This window comes from Tympanuchus pallidicinctus, unplaced genomic scaffold (genome assembly GCF_026119805.1).
Source record: "Tympanuchus pallidicinctus isolate F22 unplaced genomic scaffold, pur_lepc_1.0 scaffold17, whole genome shotgun sequence".
Classification (NCBI taxonomy): domain Eukaryota; kingdom Metazoa; phylum Chordata; class Aves; order Galliformes; family Phasianidae; genus Tympanuchus; species Tympanuchus pallidicinctus.
This window is the reverse complement of record NW_026294690.1, coordinates 6,631,320-6,649,176: the sequence shown is the minus strand read 5'-3', so window position 1 is coordinate 6,649,176 and position 17,857 is coordinate 6,631,320. Positions and strand designations below refer to the sequence as shown.

The following is a 17,857-nucleotide window of genomic DNA, read 5'->3' as shown; positions in this document are numbered from 1 at the left end:
CATCACACAGAATGGGGCTGTGAAGGACAAATAGATACTTGGCTGCCATTAAAAGCAAACAAACAAAATCTTTCCCAAGGGATTTTGAAGATAAATAGGAGAAGGAATTTCACACACATGCTATGGGTTGAGAAAATCAAACTGCTGCTTAGATCCAGGAAACCATCTGCACGTAGCATCAGTGCTCCTGGGACGAGTACATCCCTGCACATGAGGCACCAGGAGCTCCAGGGTCTGCCAAGGCCATGATGAGAAATGGATGAGGCAGCCACGTGGCTCAGAAGCAAAATTCAGCCATGGAGCAGATCATTAAAGGGATAAGGGCTCATGTGTACCAGGACAGAGCATGATGAGCACAGACAGAAGTTGAAAGCACATTAAAAAAACCCTGTGGCTACGAGCAAAGGTGGTGCTTCGTGTGCTAGACCTTGTGGAGTGCTCAAGTGTGTAATTGTTGTTACTGTGTTTGGCATTTGCTTGCCAGTTCACTGTCAATTATTTTTGACTCCAGAAAAAACTCTGAACTTTGGTGAAGGGGTGAAGCAGCAGGGCAGTCAGGTGAAGCAGCAGCTCCTCACCTGGGTATAAAGTGGGGCCCATTCACATTGATGTTATGGAGCTGTTCCCACGTACAGTGGTCCCACTAAGAGAGTTGTCTGGCTCTGTTCTGCCTTCAGCATGCTTTTGAAATCAGTTCTGCCCACGGCAGAGGATCCCAGTTACTGTGCCTGCTTACTCCAACTTTGCCACTGTCTTTACCTACCATTTGTGCAGAGTATAACCTGCAGCAACATCCGGTGGCTTTTACCTAACAGTTTGGCAAATCCTTTTTTGAACAGTTGCCCAGGTATTACTGCCTCACATCTATTTATGCCAGCTGAACTTGCCACAGTGCTTCTCACTACTTCTGTCAAGTCGTCCTGTGCTGCATGAGCATCTTGTCCCTCAGATATGCTCTTCTCACAGTGATCACAGAACCACAGAATTGCAGGGGTTGGAAGAGATCTCTGGAGGTCACTTAGTCCAACCCCCTGCTCCAGCAGTTGTCCAGTAGGTTGCACAGGAAAACAACCAGGCAGGTTTTGAGTATGTTCAGAGAAGGAGACTGCACAACCTCTCTGGGCAGCCTGTGCTCTGTTATTCTTCAAGAGAAGTTTTTCCTTGTGTTTGTATAGAGCTCCCTGTGTTTGTGCCCACTGCCCCTTGTCCTGTTACTGGGCACCACCAAAAAGAATCTGGCCCTATGCACTTCATTCCTGCTCTTTAAATAATTATATGTATTGATAAGATCCCCCTTCAGCTTTCTCTTCTCCAGGTTGAACTGCCGCAGTAATCTCAGCCATTCCTCATACAGGAGATGCTCCAGGCCCCACATCATCTCTGAGACCCTCTGCTGGACTCTCTCAGCAGTTTCCTCTCTTGGCCTGGGAAGCTCAGAACTGGACCCAGTGCTCCAGATATGGCCTCATCGGGGCAAAGCAGATGGGCAGAATCACCTCCCTTGCACCACTGGCCAGGCTCTTTCTAATGCTGGGGACTACAGTGCTTTTTTCTCCTGATGGTGGATAGAGAACTCCTTGATGGACCAATTGCTCTGGATATGTGAAACCCTGTAAACAAACAAGATACGTGTAGGTCACTTGTGCATGTCAGACATCAGCACTTTTCATGCTCACCTTGCATTCATTCGATACCAAATGTTGTCTGCTGTACGTACTTCCATTCTGGCAAGCTGGAAACACCATGGTATCTGTGATCCTGTCCCAGCACTGCCTGCTATTGGATCACCTTTAAGAAGGAAGAGTCTTTTTTTTTCCAACTGCTTTTGAAGCCTTCTGACTTCTACCCATCTTGCTTGCATGTGAGGAGCCAGACACCAGGGACATAAGTGTGGTGGTGAATTTTCTGCTACTATTGTGCTTGTACTGGTTAAGTTTCATTTGTGGCGCTGCTGCTGGCAGGCTGGGCTGCTAATGGCTGTGTTTAGTCTTTTGTAGCACGGGTGTTGCTGCAACTGCAAAGCAACCGTTAACTACTGATCTTTTATAGAACTCTAAAATGCGAGGGCTGCTCTGAAAGTAACGCCTCTTATTTTATGATGTTGGCCCACCATATCAGAGGTGGATGTTGGTGGGACGGCAGTAGAGGTTGAATCTTCCCATCAATCTTCAGGACAGCCGTGTGACAGACGGCGGCAGAGGGGCGGGCTGACAGAACGGTGTCTGACAGGAAGTGTGCCGAAGCCCCAGGCCCGGCCCTGCAATCCCGGCTGCGGCTCCGCGCGCTGCTCTCCCCGTGCAGCGCTCCGCCCTGTGGGACGCACTGAGCGCGGTTGTTCTGAGCTCTGGGCGCCTTCCTGGAAGGGGGACCGAGAGCCGGCCCTCCTCATCGCGCGCCGCCGAGAAGCTGTTTTTCTTGCACAGTTTCCCGTCACCGACTTCAGCTCCGCACGGAGCCCATCGGGGCGCGGCCGCCCCGAGCCCGGCAGAGGGCCGCTCCGCTCCGCTCCTTCCCGCCGCCCCTCCCCGCGGGCGGCGCCGCCGCGGTGCATTGTGGGGGACGTAGTCCCGCGGGTGGCGCCTCCCCGTGGGGCGGCAGCGCGCGCGGACTACAGCTCCCAGCGCGCCGCGCGGCGCCGGGCCGGCCGTTCCTTTGAATGATTTCACTGCGGTCGGCGCTCGGGGCGAGTTTCGCGGCGGCCGCGGCGCGGTGTGAGGGGCGCTCCGCAGCGCGGCGCCGCGCCCGTGGATGGCCGCCCGAGCGGGCTCTGCCGGCGGAGGGGGGGCCGTGGCCAGCCGCGGGCCGCGGCGCTGCTAGGAGCGGGGGACGGGCCGCGCGTTCGCCTTTCCGCCCGCCGGCTGCGGTGCCCCCGCCGCCGACATGTCGCTGGGCATGGAGGAAGAGGAGTACGCCCGGCTGGTGATGGAGTCGGAGCCCGAGTGGCTGCGGAGCGAGATCAAGCGGCTCTTCCAGGAGCTGGGCGAGACCACCCGCGAGAAGATCCAGGCGGCGGAGTACGGGCTGGCCGTGCTGGAGGAGAAGCAGCAGCTGAAGCAGCAGTACGAGGAGCTGGAGCTGGAGTACGAGACCATCCGCGCCGAGATGGAGCAGCTGAAGGAGGTGAGGGAGCCGGGGAGCGCCGGGCCGGGGCCGAGCCTGGGGCCGCGCCTGGGGCTTCTCGGGGCCGGGGCCGAGCCTGAACGCTGGATGCGGAGGACGCTCCTCGCTTCTCCCGGCGTTGCGGCGGAGGGCCGGGGGGGCAGGGCTCGGTGCTGGAACGGCTGAATTTGTGCCCAGCCGAAACGCAGCTGGCTTCGGTTCGCTCATCTTCACGCGGTTCCGTGCTGGCCGGTTCTTGTCTCGCTGGCGGTGGAGGTGCTGTGTTCTGTCAGGTCTTCTGACACGAGATGTTCGCCGCCCCAAGGACGGCCCGTGCCGGCTGGCTTTGCCGTGTCCGGACCCGGCGCTCCCTGTGAGCGGCCGCTCCGTGCCCGTGCAGCGCAGTCCCGTGGGACTCGCCTGGCTGCCCCTGCCCCGGTTATTTTGGTGGCTGTTTCTATGCAGGCAGACCACGCGCTGCTTTGCAGCTGATATAGGCCTTGCCTTGTTTGCAAAAGATCTGATACCGCCCAAAACGTGAGCTCGTGTGGTCGTGTTTGGCCAACGTGATCCTTGTGCTGTTGGTGTTTGGTGCTGCTCGCGTCGGTTGGATGTGGATTTGAAGTAACATCAAAATATGCGGTGTCAAAGGGGAAGTAAATACAAATGGATTTGTACCAATTCGGCTGAACCTGTGAACGCCCTCGCTTCCTGCATCCTGTGCGTCTGATGGACTCTGCTTAACATAATAAAAGCGAAATAAGCATAAGCAGAGGAGGTTCATTATTTTGAATTAAATGTACTCTTACTAACCAAATGCAGGCTGAACCTCCCTATTCATTGCAGGGGAATTTGATTGGATGACCCTTACAGGTCCCTCCCAAATCAAATGATTCTCTGGCTGATGCCACTTGGAATTGACTTGGTTCTGGCAGGACAAATGTTGGGGGGAACAAGTGTGTTGGCATCATCAGCCCTTGGAAGTAGAGGTGCCATGTGAAAGATTAGGGAATCAGAAGTAGTCTTAAAAAATGGAGTGATAGAGCTGTGCTGAAGGGGGAGGAAAATCAGTGAACCCATTGGTAGTTGGGATGTGGAAACATGGCACTGGGGGAGGCAAGAAGACTGGTGTGACCTCACTGAGCTGGAGCCTGAATGCGGGGCGATGCTGGGGTGGCCCAGTCACAGGTGACACCTCACTCCCTTGATTGGCTGTGGGCCTCATGAATTTAGTCCTTAAGGCAAGAAATGGCTGGAAGGCAGCTGCTTCTTGTTCTTTTAGAGCTACATTTCAGAGGCTTGAAGAGATTTGGGAAGAATAATAATAATAAAAAAAAGACAGGATGAGCCATGATTCATTCTTTTTGCTTTTAATATTCTGGAGAACTTGCTTTGTGTGTGCATGTCCTGTTGTAATTAAGTCAAAACCTGGGAGGCAAACAATTCTGGGAACAATCTGAGGACTCTACTAGTCATACTACGCAGGGCAAAACATTGCTCCTCTCGCTTTCTTGTGATGTTGGGGAGGAATCTGGTCTTCATTAGAACTTGCAAACCTGCAGCAGATACACGAGGAGTGTTGTTAAAGGAGGGTTTTATCTTTGCTGTTTATATAACTTCTTGCTTTTCCCAGGCACACTGAGAGGCACTTTGCACGCAGGACTTGCCATATAGCAGTTTGAAGGGATTGTGCCTTAGGTTGCATGGGGTTGCTTCTGGGGAAGGCAGGGGAATTGCTGTCTGGAAGAGGGGTGCTTTCTGTCTCTCGCTTCTTAAACTGGGACTTCATGCAGCCTTTTAAAATACAGACATTGGAGTCTCCTTAAATCTTGTTCTATTTCTCTCCGCTACATCAAGAGACATCAATAGGATAAAGCCATGTAATGCATAGACACAGCAAAGTTTCCTGTCTTGCTTGGTGTTGTAAATTTGGTTATACTTTAATTTGTTTAATGTTATGAAGCATCCCATATCACAGCCCTGTTCATACCAAGGTAAATGGGCTCTGAGCGTGGGAACCTTCTAATAGAGGCTGCTGAAAGTACAGGCTTTTCTGCAGCTGCAGCTGTCAGATCTTGCACAACTTCCCGGCCAGCTTCTCCCTTATGCCCCTGTGTCTGTGATTGTGGCAGTATTTCCTAGCTGTAGCCTTCACGGTTTTCTCCCTTTGATGAATGTACATGCCATCCTTAGAGCTGGACCCTGTTTTGCAAATCCACCTGCATGTACACAATATTTGCCATTCAGATCATCCTGGTGACAGTGGGTGGCTGTCCTGTCCTTGCACTGAGGCTCTCCATCTCACCAAACTCTTCAGTTGGAGTGCTTGGACAATTGCACATTTTTCCCCAAATTTGTCCTTCCACTGCTCAAGTGCTGGCTTGCATCTTGTATCTCTCAGGGTAATTGTGCCACATTTCTTCTGTTGTTTCCATTTGAGATACATAGACTGAAGTAGAAACTGTCTTCCCAGGTAAACTTGCTAGTTATTTCAGCCCCACATTTATTTCTGTGAAATGAAATTGATTTCAAACCTTACTAAACATTATGGTTTAGAAATACATTGTCTTTTTTCCCTCAATTTAGAGAAATCAGATGCTGACTCAGTGAAACACTACATCACACTGTATGTTGATTGTTTTGATTGTTATTTGTCCCCTCTTGGAGATGAAGCAATAAAGAATTGTTTCTGTAGGCTGCGTTCAGCTAAGAAATCATCCTGTGAACCTTTGTCTGTGAGGATGCTAATTGTGTGAATTAGAGAGCTGCCTACCTGCCTGAGCTGGGGTGGCTGTACTCACAGGGAAAGTATGTAGGATCAGCTCTTTGTATGCTGAAGCTCACAGAAGTGATGGGAATTCATTTATTGGCATCCTGATGATTTGTAGGACAATGTGGCTTGGAAGGTTAGCTTGAAAAAGAGTTTATCTGCTTTGCTTAGTACTTCTGAGTTGCTTTTGAGATGCCAGTTAGATTTACAGCTAACTATTTGGTTAGATATGAAACTGGCTGCTGTCCAAAGCTACTTTCAAATTAGATGGTTATGCAGTATTGGTGATGTAGACTTGCATTTAAATCCCTCAGAATGCAGGGGCATGATTATGTTATGAATTATTTATTTCTGTAATAATGTAAAAGGGTGCTTGCAGACTGTGACTGCCCTGAAATTCTAAAAGCATGTGTCAGTACATTGCAGTTAATGCCAAGGCCTTCTTTGCTGTGTATGTTTTAAGGGAAGGGGGTGGGTGGAAAGCTTACAAAGGCAGTAAGAGCACTGATACAACTGGGGACCTCCTTTTTTTTCTCTCATACTACTTGCTTTCATCAAAATATAACCTGCCTTTCTTTAGTTTCCCAACATCTCTTTCATTTTTTCCCAATACACAACACGCTGTGTGTGGTGATGTGAAGTTGTTGCTCTTCAGAAAACATCAAATGTACCTCATGTCAAAAGCAGATGCATGGTAGGAGGTTATACAGCATTCAGAATGTCCAAGTGTACTGTGATGAGCAAGCCAAGGCGAAGGTATTGTGAACATTAAACACTTCAGAAGAGTATTGCAAACAGTGTTTTGTTTTTATGGGGAGGAGAAGACAAAGGGAACATGTTAACCAAATCTTTGGTTAACATAAAATATTCTTTGGAGATGACAAAGGAATGTCTGGAGAGAAAGCAGTGAGCTGTACGTGACTGTTCATTTCTCTGTAGGGTGGCAGTAGCTCTTGTTACTGTTTTTTGCCTTTAAGGACCATGCACTGACTTTGTTCCATGACACAAACTCTTTGTAGAGGACTCCTGGATAGGCTTAGAAGCTGTCTCCGAAAGAAACATGCAAATGAAACCTTGAGTTGCCTCGTTTCTCATTAAGATGAAGCAGGGCATATTCTGCAATGGAGGCGATACGTGCCCAGGCTGTAATATTTGTGTAGCTTATTTGAATGTGTTGCTTGAGTGGAGTGCTCACTCAGGATGGTTCTGCTTTGGTTAATTCACTCAAATACATAACAATTAATGGGACATGTGATACTTAATCCGTACCATTTTAACACTTGTGTATATTCAAAAGCGAAGGAGAAATAATTCTTTTTCCCATTGGAAAAAACGCAGTGTACCTTACAGGCAGACATATGAGATAGTTATCAGGTTTATTGACTTCATTTTACCTACTGCGCTGCTGTATTGCTGTGCTCATTTACTGTATTGGAACAAAGGTGAAGGAAAGAGATGGTTGGGATCAAGTAGTAACAAGCCAGTGTAGGCTGGGATTCAGTCTTGTGTGCCCATAGTGCAACACCTGCTTGAGCAGGCCTTTCCATGGTACATGACAGTGGTCAGCAGCAATACTTCTATGGCCATGGGCATGCCTCTGCAGGCTCCTCCTGACAAATTCAGTGGTTATAGTGATCCCTGTTGAAAGGGAAGGACCTTACCGTTACATCCAGCCATCTCTTAAAACAGAAGGAGGTAGTGCATAAAATACACGTTTGACTTCTTGTTGTTTTGTTTTCCCAAATTGACCCTGATAGGCTGGCTGTGATTCTGTCTGTCTGCATGTAAATGTACAATAAGGGACAGCTACAAACTGCTGGGGAGCTCGTTATCAGTTTTGAACACACACATGGACTAGATGATCCTGTAGGTCCTTTCCAACCTTGTGATTCTGTGACATCAGTGAACTTGTTGCTTTGGTGGTGGCTGTTGATCGGACAGACTTTAACACCTGCTCACTTGAAATGGAAGGAGAGACCAGAATTGCTGTCTTTGGTGTGAAGTTGGACAAACCCGTGGTTGTTGGGGTAAGCAAGGCATTCCCATGAAAACCAAACTCCTTACATTTAGATCAATAGCAGTTGGTTTACAGTCAGCATGCAGCCACCTGAAATTTTAATCTGATGTCTGGAGCACTATGGGCATTTGCTGCTGTGTTTTGGAAAAGATACCTTTCTTACATATTAACAAAACAAAGCCTGAAAAGTTGAACATTCCAGTTTTTTCCGCTGTACTGGAAATGAGCAACCTGTATGGATTCGTGTTTTCAGCTGCTTTTTCTTTGCCAGTGCTGCTTGATTTGCTCTAGCTGAAAGCTTGATTTCCTCACGAGAATGCCCAACTCCTTCTTGTGCTTTCTGCTGTAAAATGCAGGACATGCTACTTTAAATAGAACATCAACAAATGTTTGGGTGAACAGTTGAGAACTTCAGATTGAATTAAATTTATAAAAGCTTGTTACAGAAGTAGTGGCTTTCCTGATGTTCCAGTAGGCTCAGCTGAGAGCTGGGCCTTGGTGAACTGTGAAACTCATGTTTTATTTTTGTTTGTGATGCTTGTCTGTGCCTTGGCCGAGAATGAAGGCTGTCCCTGACCATCATGCAAACATTCATTTGTTTTGAATTTTGTACAATCGATGAAATCCAAGGTTTCCTGAGACAAAAGCTTGGCAGCAGCAATCCCATCTGCTATTTTTTCCTCGGAAGAGCCTCAGCATTTGCCATTAGCTGTGCCGGTGGAGGGCATGTGGTGAACTGCACTCAGGAATTGAGGCACATCACAGCTGAGGCTCTGCAGATTTGGGGCTGTGTGCTGGGCTCAGGGCTGCTGAGTGGCTTTGCTAGGGGCTTGGGTGAACCCAGGGGGGTTCTGATGGGCTGTATGTTCCGACGTCCCTTTTGTACCAGCGGAAGTTTGTTCATCCCTGCTGTGTCAGACCTCCTGCCTGCTGCTGGGAGCCTCCAGCCCCGTCACAGCATTTTGCTTCATGGTGGTTTCCTTCAAACCGCTGCGGCGATCCCTGCAGTCGGCCCGTTTCAAATCGCAGCTCCTGCTTGCCATTTCAAACCCTGCTGGAACAAGCCCACTAGTTTCAGGGGTGTTAATACCTAATTTATCCCTTTGAGTTGAAGAACATATTTCTTCTAATCTGAAAGAAAATTCTAATGATTTGGAAAATTGCCTGCTTTCCCTAGGAGGGGGAGAGGGGTGGAAACAGCAGTTACAGGGCTGTGCGCTGCTGTGGCATTAATAGATTCACCATTTCCTCTTTCTCTCTACTGTATGTGAGGTTGTGACTAATCTGTAGCAGTGTGGGGCCGTAAGATGACTTCCAGAGGGTGATTCATCCTCCAGGCATTCATTTGCTCTCTTTCTCTGCGTTTGGCAGACTGCAGGGAATGGTTTGTTCAGATCTGTAACTGAGCAACAGTGGAATATAGCATGGGTTTGAAAGATGATCCACAAAACCTTAGCAGGGGGGAAATGACATAAATAAATGTAGCCATCCGAATGAATGCAGGAGCCTCCATTTTGGAGAGTAGCTGGGTTTAGGTGTAATAGCTGAGAACTGGGGCTTCTTCCTATTTTCCTCTCATTCCAGCCCTTTCCTTCCTTGTGTCCGTCTCATGCTTTTCCTCCACTCCGTTCTCCCCCATTGCCTGCCATACCTGCTGGGACAACCCCGTGTGGGTGCTGCCCCTGCGCCCTTTCTAGGGTGAGCCCAGGGAACAGCTGGCACCCAGGGCTGTCCCCTGCCCTGCCTTGGAGCAGGCAGGCTCATCTCGGGAGCTCAGGAGGAGCAGTGAACTGGACTCCTGCTCGCGTACAGAAAGCTGTGCTCAGCTCTGTGTGCTGAGTGCCTGTCCACAAGCTGAATTGGGAATTTTGACCCTATCCCAGCTGGAACCGAGTGCTGGGCTGGATCCGGCTTGTCCTCAGCCCGTGCCGTATTTGGTGCTTGGGATGGGGAGCAGCCGTGCCATATTAGGGCCTACCCAGCTTGTGCAGACAGAGCGGCGCGTCCTGTGGTGCGCTGCACGGCCCTGCGCTGTGCTGCAGTCCTTTGTCTCTGTGATTTTTGTTGTTGCCCTTTAATTGGTGCTTGTGGAGCGGTGCAGCTGAGCGCTGGGCTGCAGGCAGCGAGGTGTTGTTGCAGGAAATTCACTGGGAGTCTGTCTGCATGTCCTGCATGCTGAGCAGTTGGCCATGTCAGTTAGCTCTGGTTTCTAGGCAGGAAAGTTGTTGCCTTGATGGATGGATAACCTTATTTCTCCGATATAGGTGCCAACTGAACAGACATTTGAACTGCCCTCTCACCTGCCCACACCAGCCAGGTTTTACTGCTTCCTACATGCAGAGATTTTGTTGCATTGATTTTTAGTCTCTTTTTGAGGTCAGTGCTTGGGGAAGGATGTTTGTTTGGAGCGTATCCTGTTGTATGGAGGTGGGATACACTGCACCTTCATCCCAGGGTGTTTTCCTGCCAGCATTCGCACTCAGCTCACTTTGGTGGCGCTGCCATGAAGCATTTGTTTGTAACCAAAAAGGTGTTAGAACCAGCCACTGTTAAAAATTAAAAATGTGGATTTATTTTTAACATAAATCACCTCTCTTGAAATGAGGAATGGTGATTGATTTCTTTGTGTCCAGCCCAGATTTTATCTCTCAGGTTTGTAGTCTTCTATATAGTATAACGTGTCATGTCAATAACAGTGATATAACGAGAGGTGTAACTTTTCCCCTCCTATTTCTTTTTCAACGTGATTCTCTTTTCTCCTCCAACGTCTGTGGTTCAATCTTTGCCATTTCCCACTGCAGAAGTCCTTTTCACGCATTTGGTACTGATTTTCATTGTGTCTCTCAGCACTGTGGGGATATTCTCCTGCACCTTACAGCTGTGCTGGTAGCACAGGGCTTTAAAAACACAATCTGCATTTGGAATACAGAAACATTTTTAGTGTGACCAAATGTGTAAGAAAATGCAAACCTTTGCCCACCCTCTGGAATGTCAGTGCTTTAAGAAGGCCTGGCCACGTCCTCCAGAAAATACCCTGGTTTTCTTTTTTCCCAGTGACAATGGAGTGATAAGCTTTGTAATCTTAAATAAATCTGGGCGCTCTGGCCTTTGCCAGCCAGCTTTCTGCTCCTTCCTAACAATATGGATGGTTCATCTAAAATCTGAATGGCTGCTTGGCTTCCGAGATGAATGAGATCCTGCCATGTAAAAATCTGTCTCCTCTGTACATAACAAGTAAGCCTGGTGACAAAGTAGGATCTTTAGCATACTGTATAGCTACCTTAAATCGACATCTAAATAGTGCAAATGAATTAACTTCAAATGTGTGAAAAGCAGAATGTTTTGTTGAATTTGATATCCCTTTGCTAAGCCAAGTTTATTTATTTAGCATGACTTGTGTTTGTGTGGAGCTTTTCTTTTTCTGATGGGAAAAAAATTAAGATAAAGAAGATTGTGGCTTGGATTATTACACTGCATTTATTTTTAGTTTTGTGACACAATTTCTTTCCCATCTGTATTTTGAATAAAAATTGTATTTTGAATCCAAACTTCTTGGATAGTTGTATCACTGATTCAATCCATAATCACTTTGGCAAACATTGCTGTTTTTTTTTTTTCCAGTCTGCTTGTGCTAGGGTATAATGGCTGTTTCCCTCCTGGCATTTCTGCAATGGGAGCTGATTCAAATGGGCACAAAGGCACTCATCTCTCCCCTCACGTCAATTGCAAAGATCACAATGAGCCATTGAGAGCAGAACTGTAATGCATTTTTTCTAATTATTAGTAAGATTTCTCCAGCATCTGGTTATTCAGTTGTGACAAGATCCTCTGGGACCTCAGTGAGATTAGGGGCCATTCCAGCAGGACTGACTCACAGGTGAGTTAAGAAAGCACTGCCAGAAAAGCTGACTGAAGCAAGAGGGAATTATTAGGACACAGAGGACCTCTTTTCTGCCACGTGCTGGGCTTGTACTGGATGTGCAGAGCAGGTCTGTGCCCTTACTTGTGTAGGAAACCCGTTCAGGAAAGAGACAACTCCTGGTGCAGTCTTGGGAACAGTTTTCCTTAGGCAAAGTCTTGTCTTTCTGTGCTGAATATATACTGGCAGTATTGCCAGAGTTAAATGCCAAAATAGGAAAGGAATTGTGCCTATTAAGTAAAAAAAAAAACCAATATATGCCTATAGTCTTTGGAGCTCAGAGTAGAGGCTTGGTTTGTTTCTCAGTGCAGCCACAAAGGCTAGAAAGTCCCTGAGCTGTCCCAGCATCTTCTCTTTTTATTTGGAATAGGAAAAATTCCACGACTCCAGTAGCTGGTTGTACGTGCCAGATAGTTTAAAACCTCTGATACTCCTAATATAGTTCTGTGTTTGCATGTACGAAGTGTTAACTGTGCATCTAACCTCGTACAGATGTTTCCAATCTTAAACCCCTAACCTAGACAAATGTGTACGCAGCGTCGTGCCCTCAACTCTGTAACTGCTTTGAGCTGAACGTGAGTGAAGGCTTGTGCTTTCAAAGAGCCTTTGTTGCAGCGTTCCTGAAAGCAGCGAAAAAATACAGGCTGTGTTATAGTCTAATCACTTTCAACATGGGAGATTTAATGGCAGTGCAGAAGGGCACTGCAATCTCATGACCAGCATGGCGGTGACCCCTCTGCCCTGGCAATGGGGAAATGATGTGCGAGCGTTTCCTTGGAGTTGTGCCTTGGTGTTTGGTGGGAGAGCAGTGCTGCAGCATGGAAGCTCAGTGAGACACCCTCAGGAATACTTGGATTTTGTTCTGCCATTGCAGCATCAGATTTTTGTCTTGTTTTTCTCCCTCCTTTATTTTAAATGGGTTGGGAACGTTTTTAATGGGCAGGAAGTAGCTGTTCTCAGAATGGCTGTTCTGAGAACACAGCTGTTTTAAATAAATTTAAACCAGTGGAAGAGTGTTGAACTCTCTCGTTTTGGAAACAGCCAAAAGCTTCCTGGCACAGGAGTAGGTTATTTGCTTTTTGAAACAGCAGACTTCATTTTTAAACCGTCCTCTTGCATCCTCAGTTTACAGCATCACAAGTTTCTTTACTGTATCAACGAGTCTGTTAAAAATGTTTTCCTCATTAAATTTGCAAGAAAAGAAGCTGAAGGGGAGGGATTTTAGATTTTATGCTTTACTGCTGGAATTTAATCTTGGATTAAAATTCATTCCTTCTTTAATTCTGTTTAGAGATTAAATTCCTAATTCTTCTCACCCTCGTCAGAAAGGAAATGCACCCTGAAATTCCAAGAATCTATTTCCAAGCCAAACTTTGCATACTTCAGTCTTGATAAAACAGCCTTAAATACAGTCCTTAAGATGAGCACCTTCTCTCCTATTTGCGGTACAGTGCAGGGCTTTAAACACCAAACTGATAGACTTGGTTAAAATAACACGATTTGTTGAGTTGTGTTCAGACCTCTATTTGAACATATCAGACCTAATCATCATGAATGCACATTTCCTAATCATCATGAATGCACATTTCCCTATGGCACACAACTAGCATAACACAGATTTTTGTTTTATGTGGGAAGTTCATAAAGAATAGGTGTACCTTGAGTGCCTTGTGGTGGGGGGCAGACTTCTCTGTGTTTACATACGCATGCTCTCCCCTCCGGCCTTTCGCTGTGCATGTTGTGTATGAAAGAGCCGTGCTCTTACTTGGCTTGGAGCAGAGAAGGGCTGATCTGAGCTGCACGCTGTAAGGGTGGCAGGCGGCTCTGTCCCTGCTCCTCACTGCCACCCGTAACAGGGAGAAGCTGCAGTTGCATGTTTGAAGGCTTTAGCCAGCTCCAGCCGCCTTCATCTTAGGTCATCTGTTCCTTCCTAAGCCCATGGGAGTTTGGATTTGTTTTTTATTATTGTTGATTGTGAAATCACTGAAGTTGGAGAGCTGAGTACTTTATATAACCTTTAGAAAGTTTCCCCTTGCTCTTCTCATCAAGGATTTGTACAGAAAGATCTTCAGAAGAGAAAGTGTAGAATAAAATATGAAATACTGGGAGGTTTATTTGAAATTTAGTGTTGCTGCTCCAGTACAGGCCTGTCTTATCTTTCTTAAAAGTTTAGGACTTGCTTTCATATGTGTGTGTAGATCATTTTTTGGTGTGCATATATTCCTGCTTCTCTCTGGAATAGGAGAACCCCCCCCCCATTAAAAAAAGACAACAATTACTGTAATGTCTATATTTACTGTGCTAACATTGCAGTGATGCCGCATGCAGAAGCATGTACACCACTGGCTTAGAAAATGCCGAGCCATGTCCCAAGCTGCTCTGAGGCACAGCACTAGCAGGAAGGTGTTCTGCCCAGGGGTAAGTTGCATCCAAACTGCGGAGCTCTTCCATATCACAGAATTGTAGGGGTTGGAAGGGACCTCCAGAGATCATCGAGTCCAACCCCCCTGCCAAAGCAGGTTCCCTACGCCAGGTCACACAAGTAGGTGTCCAGGCAGGTCTTGAACATCTCCAGAGAAGGAGACTCCACAACCTCCCTGGGCAGCCTGTTCTGTCTCCTTTGTGGAGCCAGAACTTGGACTCAGTGATTCTTACGTGTCCTTTCTAACTCAGGGCATTCTACGATTCCATTGTCTTGCAGCTCTCCATACCAGCGTGGAACACATGGATGTTTATCTGTACAAGACAGCCTTGGTTTGTCACTGCTGGAGAGATGACAGTGACCTTGCAGCAGATTAACCACTCAGCGTTTGTGGATGCTTTTCTTGATCAAATGGTGGTTTATCTGGGGTGACTCATTCTGGGTGCTGTGATGTGCTGGGTGCTGTACGCACGTGACAGTGGTGCAGGAGGGATATTCTATTGGGTAACTGCTGTACAGCAGCATTTAGGTGGCTGAAGCTGCAGCAAGCATGTAGTACTTCCAGTGTGAGAGAATATGCAAGATTTACCTCACAGTGGTGTCGAGCTCAGGATGTATGGCCTAGCAGTAATCTTTGATAGGACCGTGCACATGTGTGTGACTCTTCTTGGCTCTTGTGGTCTGAGGGTTCTGAGCATGACATCTGCTAGCTCCCACTGCAGCTTTGTGAGCGGCTTCGTTTCAGCTATGTTGGTTTCAGACACAACAGGCAAAATATAAGGCAGCTATTTTTGTTGTTTCTTTTTTTGAAAGACAATTAGTACCTTTTCTGAACGAGTGCAGCCACTGTTCTTTATTGTGAGTCCACTTCAGGAAGTTATCTAAAGGTGGGCTGAAGCCAAAATACCCAATCCAATCCCTGGGAAATGAGTTGGCTTGCAGTTAAATGGCTAAATAGAATGGTGTTTGGGGAGTGGGGGTGTTCAAAACCTTCCCTCCTCCTCCCCCGCCTGGTTAGAATGGCGTCTTGTTCTGAGATCCTTCAGTAATCACAAAAATATTTTAAGAGCACATTTGAGTCACTTGGAACAATTCCAGCTGCAGAGTTGTTTAGCTCAGCCTCTGGTGTGTTTGTGTTGCTACAGAACAGTCTATAAAAATTAAAGACTGAAGTGTAGCGCATACGTAATTAACCACAAGCCCAACGTGCCATGCTTAACTTATTTTCTAATTTTCTTTTCTTTGCTTAGTGGTGGTGATGGAGTCTCCATCTTTGGAGCGTTTGAAGCTGAACTGGACAGTGTCCTCTGCAACCTGCTGTTGTTGGCTGTGCTGTAAGCTGGTGTTGGAATAGATGATCTCCAGACTTCCCTTCCAGTCTCAACTGTTCTGTTATTCTGCTTCTTTTACTACTTTTTTGTTTGTTTTACATAGTATGGTGCTTAATATTGGGATACAGTTATGAAAACTGGATTCATTTTCATGATTCCCCTCTTCCTTTTTATTTTTAGGCAGTGCTGAAGGATGAAGTAGCTGAACCCAGATTTTAGCAAATGGAGCATGTGAGCTATGTTAGCTGTTTGACTGGGTTTTGAGAGGACTGAAGGAATGCTGGCTGCTGTGACACTTGCAGCATTACCTCGTAGGAAAGGAATGCAGAGATGGGTCGTCTTCTGTCAGTGTCTGGCCTTTAATAGGCTTTGCGTGTTTATTCCCACACTTTTTTTCCCCCCTTTCTTCAGCAATCCTACTAATTACTCTTATTTTCAGCAGTTTGAAGTCTGTATCTCATGTGTATTCTGTGTTGTTTTACGATCTACCCTTGTATGCTGCTGATTAAGTCCTTGGATGAATTATGGTCACCCTTAATGAGAGTTTGGTAACTTCAGTGGAGTAGGAGAAAATGTATTTTGCTACTGTGTTCTTGAATTTATTTTGACCATAGGCAATCACGTGTTCTTGTCCTCATGGGTCCCCAGTGGAGGAGAGTACAGTGGTGGCCTGGAGAGAAAATGTGTAGCCAGGACTGTTCATGTCCACTAGAATTAGGCTTGAAGTATGAACCTTGGCTTGTGATTCCTCCTTTCTGTGTTTTTAGGAAGGTAAGAGTGCCTCTGAGGGATGAGGTGTAAGCTGTGTATCAGAACTGCTGGGGCAATTTAGAGGAAATCTTTGCTATTAAGGTGTTCTGCATTCTATCCGTGGATACGTGCTTGGGTCAGTAGATGACAGTTTTCCAGGCAGTTTCATGATTGAGGCACCTACTACAGGACTTGCTAATAGATCAAACTGGTCATAATCTTTCTGTGGAAGGAGGTAAGGAATTCTGTTTGTAAAGATTCCTGTTTGTTTGACTTGGGAAACAAATAGAGACCAAAGGATGAGAATATAATAAGATATGTAATGGCAGGAGGGAGCTGCTAATACCTGAAGGTACATCTGCATTGAATGAAAGCTGTTTGGGATTACTTTAGCTACTGTACTGTTTTGTAGCTGGTGGTTCTAATCTAACCTGTGTGGCTGTCTGCCCTAAGATATAAGTGAGTTATTGGGACTGAAGCAAAAGGACCTCTTCAGCGTGACATAAAGTGCGTTAACATCAAAATTGGTCTGATGTTCCCTCTGACCTTCCCATTGTTACCCTTTGTAGTGAACATACTAAGGCATTCATTCCTCTCATACCCCTGGGTGTGGGACTGCAGCTGGGGAACTCTCTTGGCTCATCTGGGGAGGCTTTCAGGGCCAGCAGAGCCCTGTGGGCCAACTATTTGGCTTTAAGGTCTTTACTGAGAATTGAGAGCCAGCCTCAAAGGGTGTTTATCAGCCCTGCTGTCTGCTGTGCCTCATCTTCATCAGGGGAGCTGTGTGTATCCTTACTGTCAGAACAGGCCTGTCCTGTATTTAGTCTCAATAGGCCCTAAATAGTATGAAGGTTAACACTGTATCTCTATGTGTGCTTCATAAAGAATGTATTTTCTTGTCCTGCTGCCATTGTGACAGGGTCATCTCCATAGGAAATGATGAATTTGGTGGAAATTTTTCTCCTGCTCTGGGTTTCTTTATTACATAGTACCAGGCTGTGATAGTCATGTGTTAGCTTTGTGCTGCTGCACACAGAATTGGGCTTTGTATGAAGAATTTGCCCTTAATCTTTGATAGGCGCTGATGTACAAGGTGTGGAGATCTGAGCTTTGTTCCATTAGATGTTAGCTCAGTGAGGCTCTAACACCATTTTTTACTTCTAAGAGATGGCCAGAGCTGTCAAGTGCAGGCCAGTGTTTGGAGTCTGCGTGCACGTGGGTGTTCTCCAGTGTACAGTATTGGATTAACTCTTCTGTTGTAGAGTCAGTTTTGATTCTGCCTTGGGAACTGGTGTTGCAGCAGAATGCAATGGCTTCCCATTACACTTACTGATCTAGTGATCTGAAATTCCCAAAGTGCAGAAAGCCATAATAATGGGAAAGCTACATTTGAGGAATAATATCTTTGGGGACAGCTAGAATACCAATTGCTTCCTTTCTTGACCTCTTTGTCTTGGAGATCTTTGCCTGAAACCAGTTTTCATTTCTAATGCAGCAAATAGAACATTCCTTTTCAATTTACAGCTGTGAATGGGAAATAAACTCTTGG

General features: G+C 46.6%; 1 protein-coding gene across 3 annotated transcripts in view; it reads left to right on the top strand.

Annotated features, from left to right (window-relative positions):
• Nucleotides 1-2,771: 2,771 nt before the first annotated feature.
• Nucleotides 2,772-17,857, top strand: part of BICD2 (BICD cargo adaptor 2) — a 79,218-nt gene continuing 64,132 nt past the window's right edge. Inside the window, exon 1 of one of the 3 annotated variants that reach the window (XM_052678869.1) lies at nt 2,772-3,120. In XM_052678869.1, the coding sequence (XP_052534829.1) occupies nt 2,881-3,120 (240 nt within the window). In that variant the 5' untranslated portion in view covers nt 2,772-2,880. The remainder of the gene's footprint in view (nt 3,121-17,857) is intronic. The other 2 variants (XM_052678871.1, XM_052678870.1) reach the window with 2 other exon arrangements.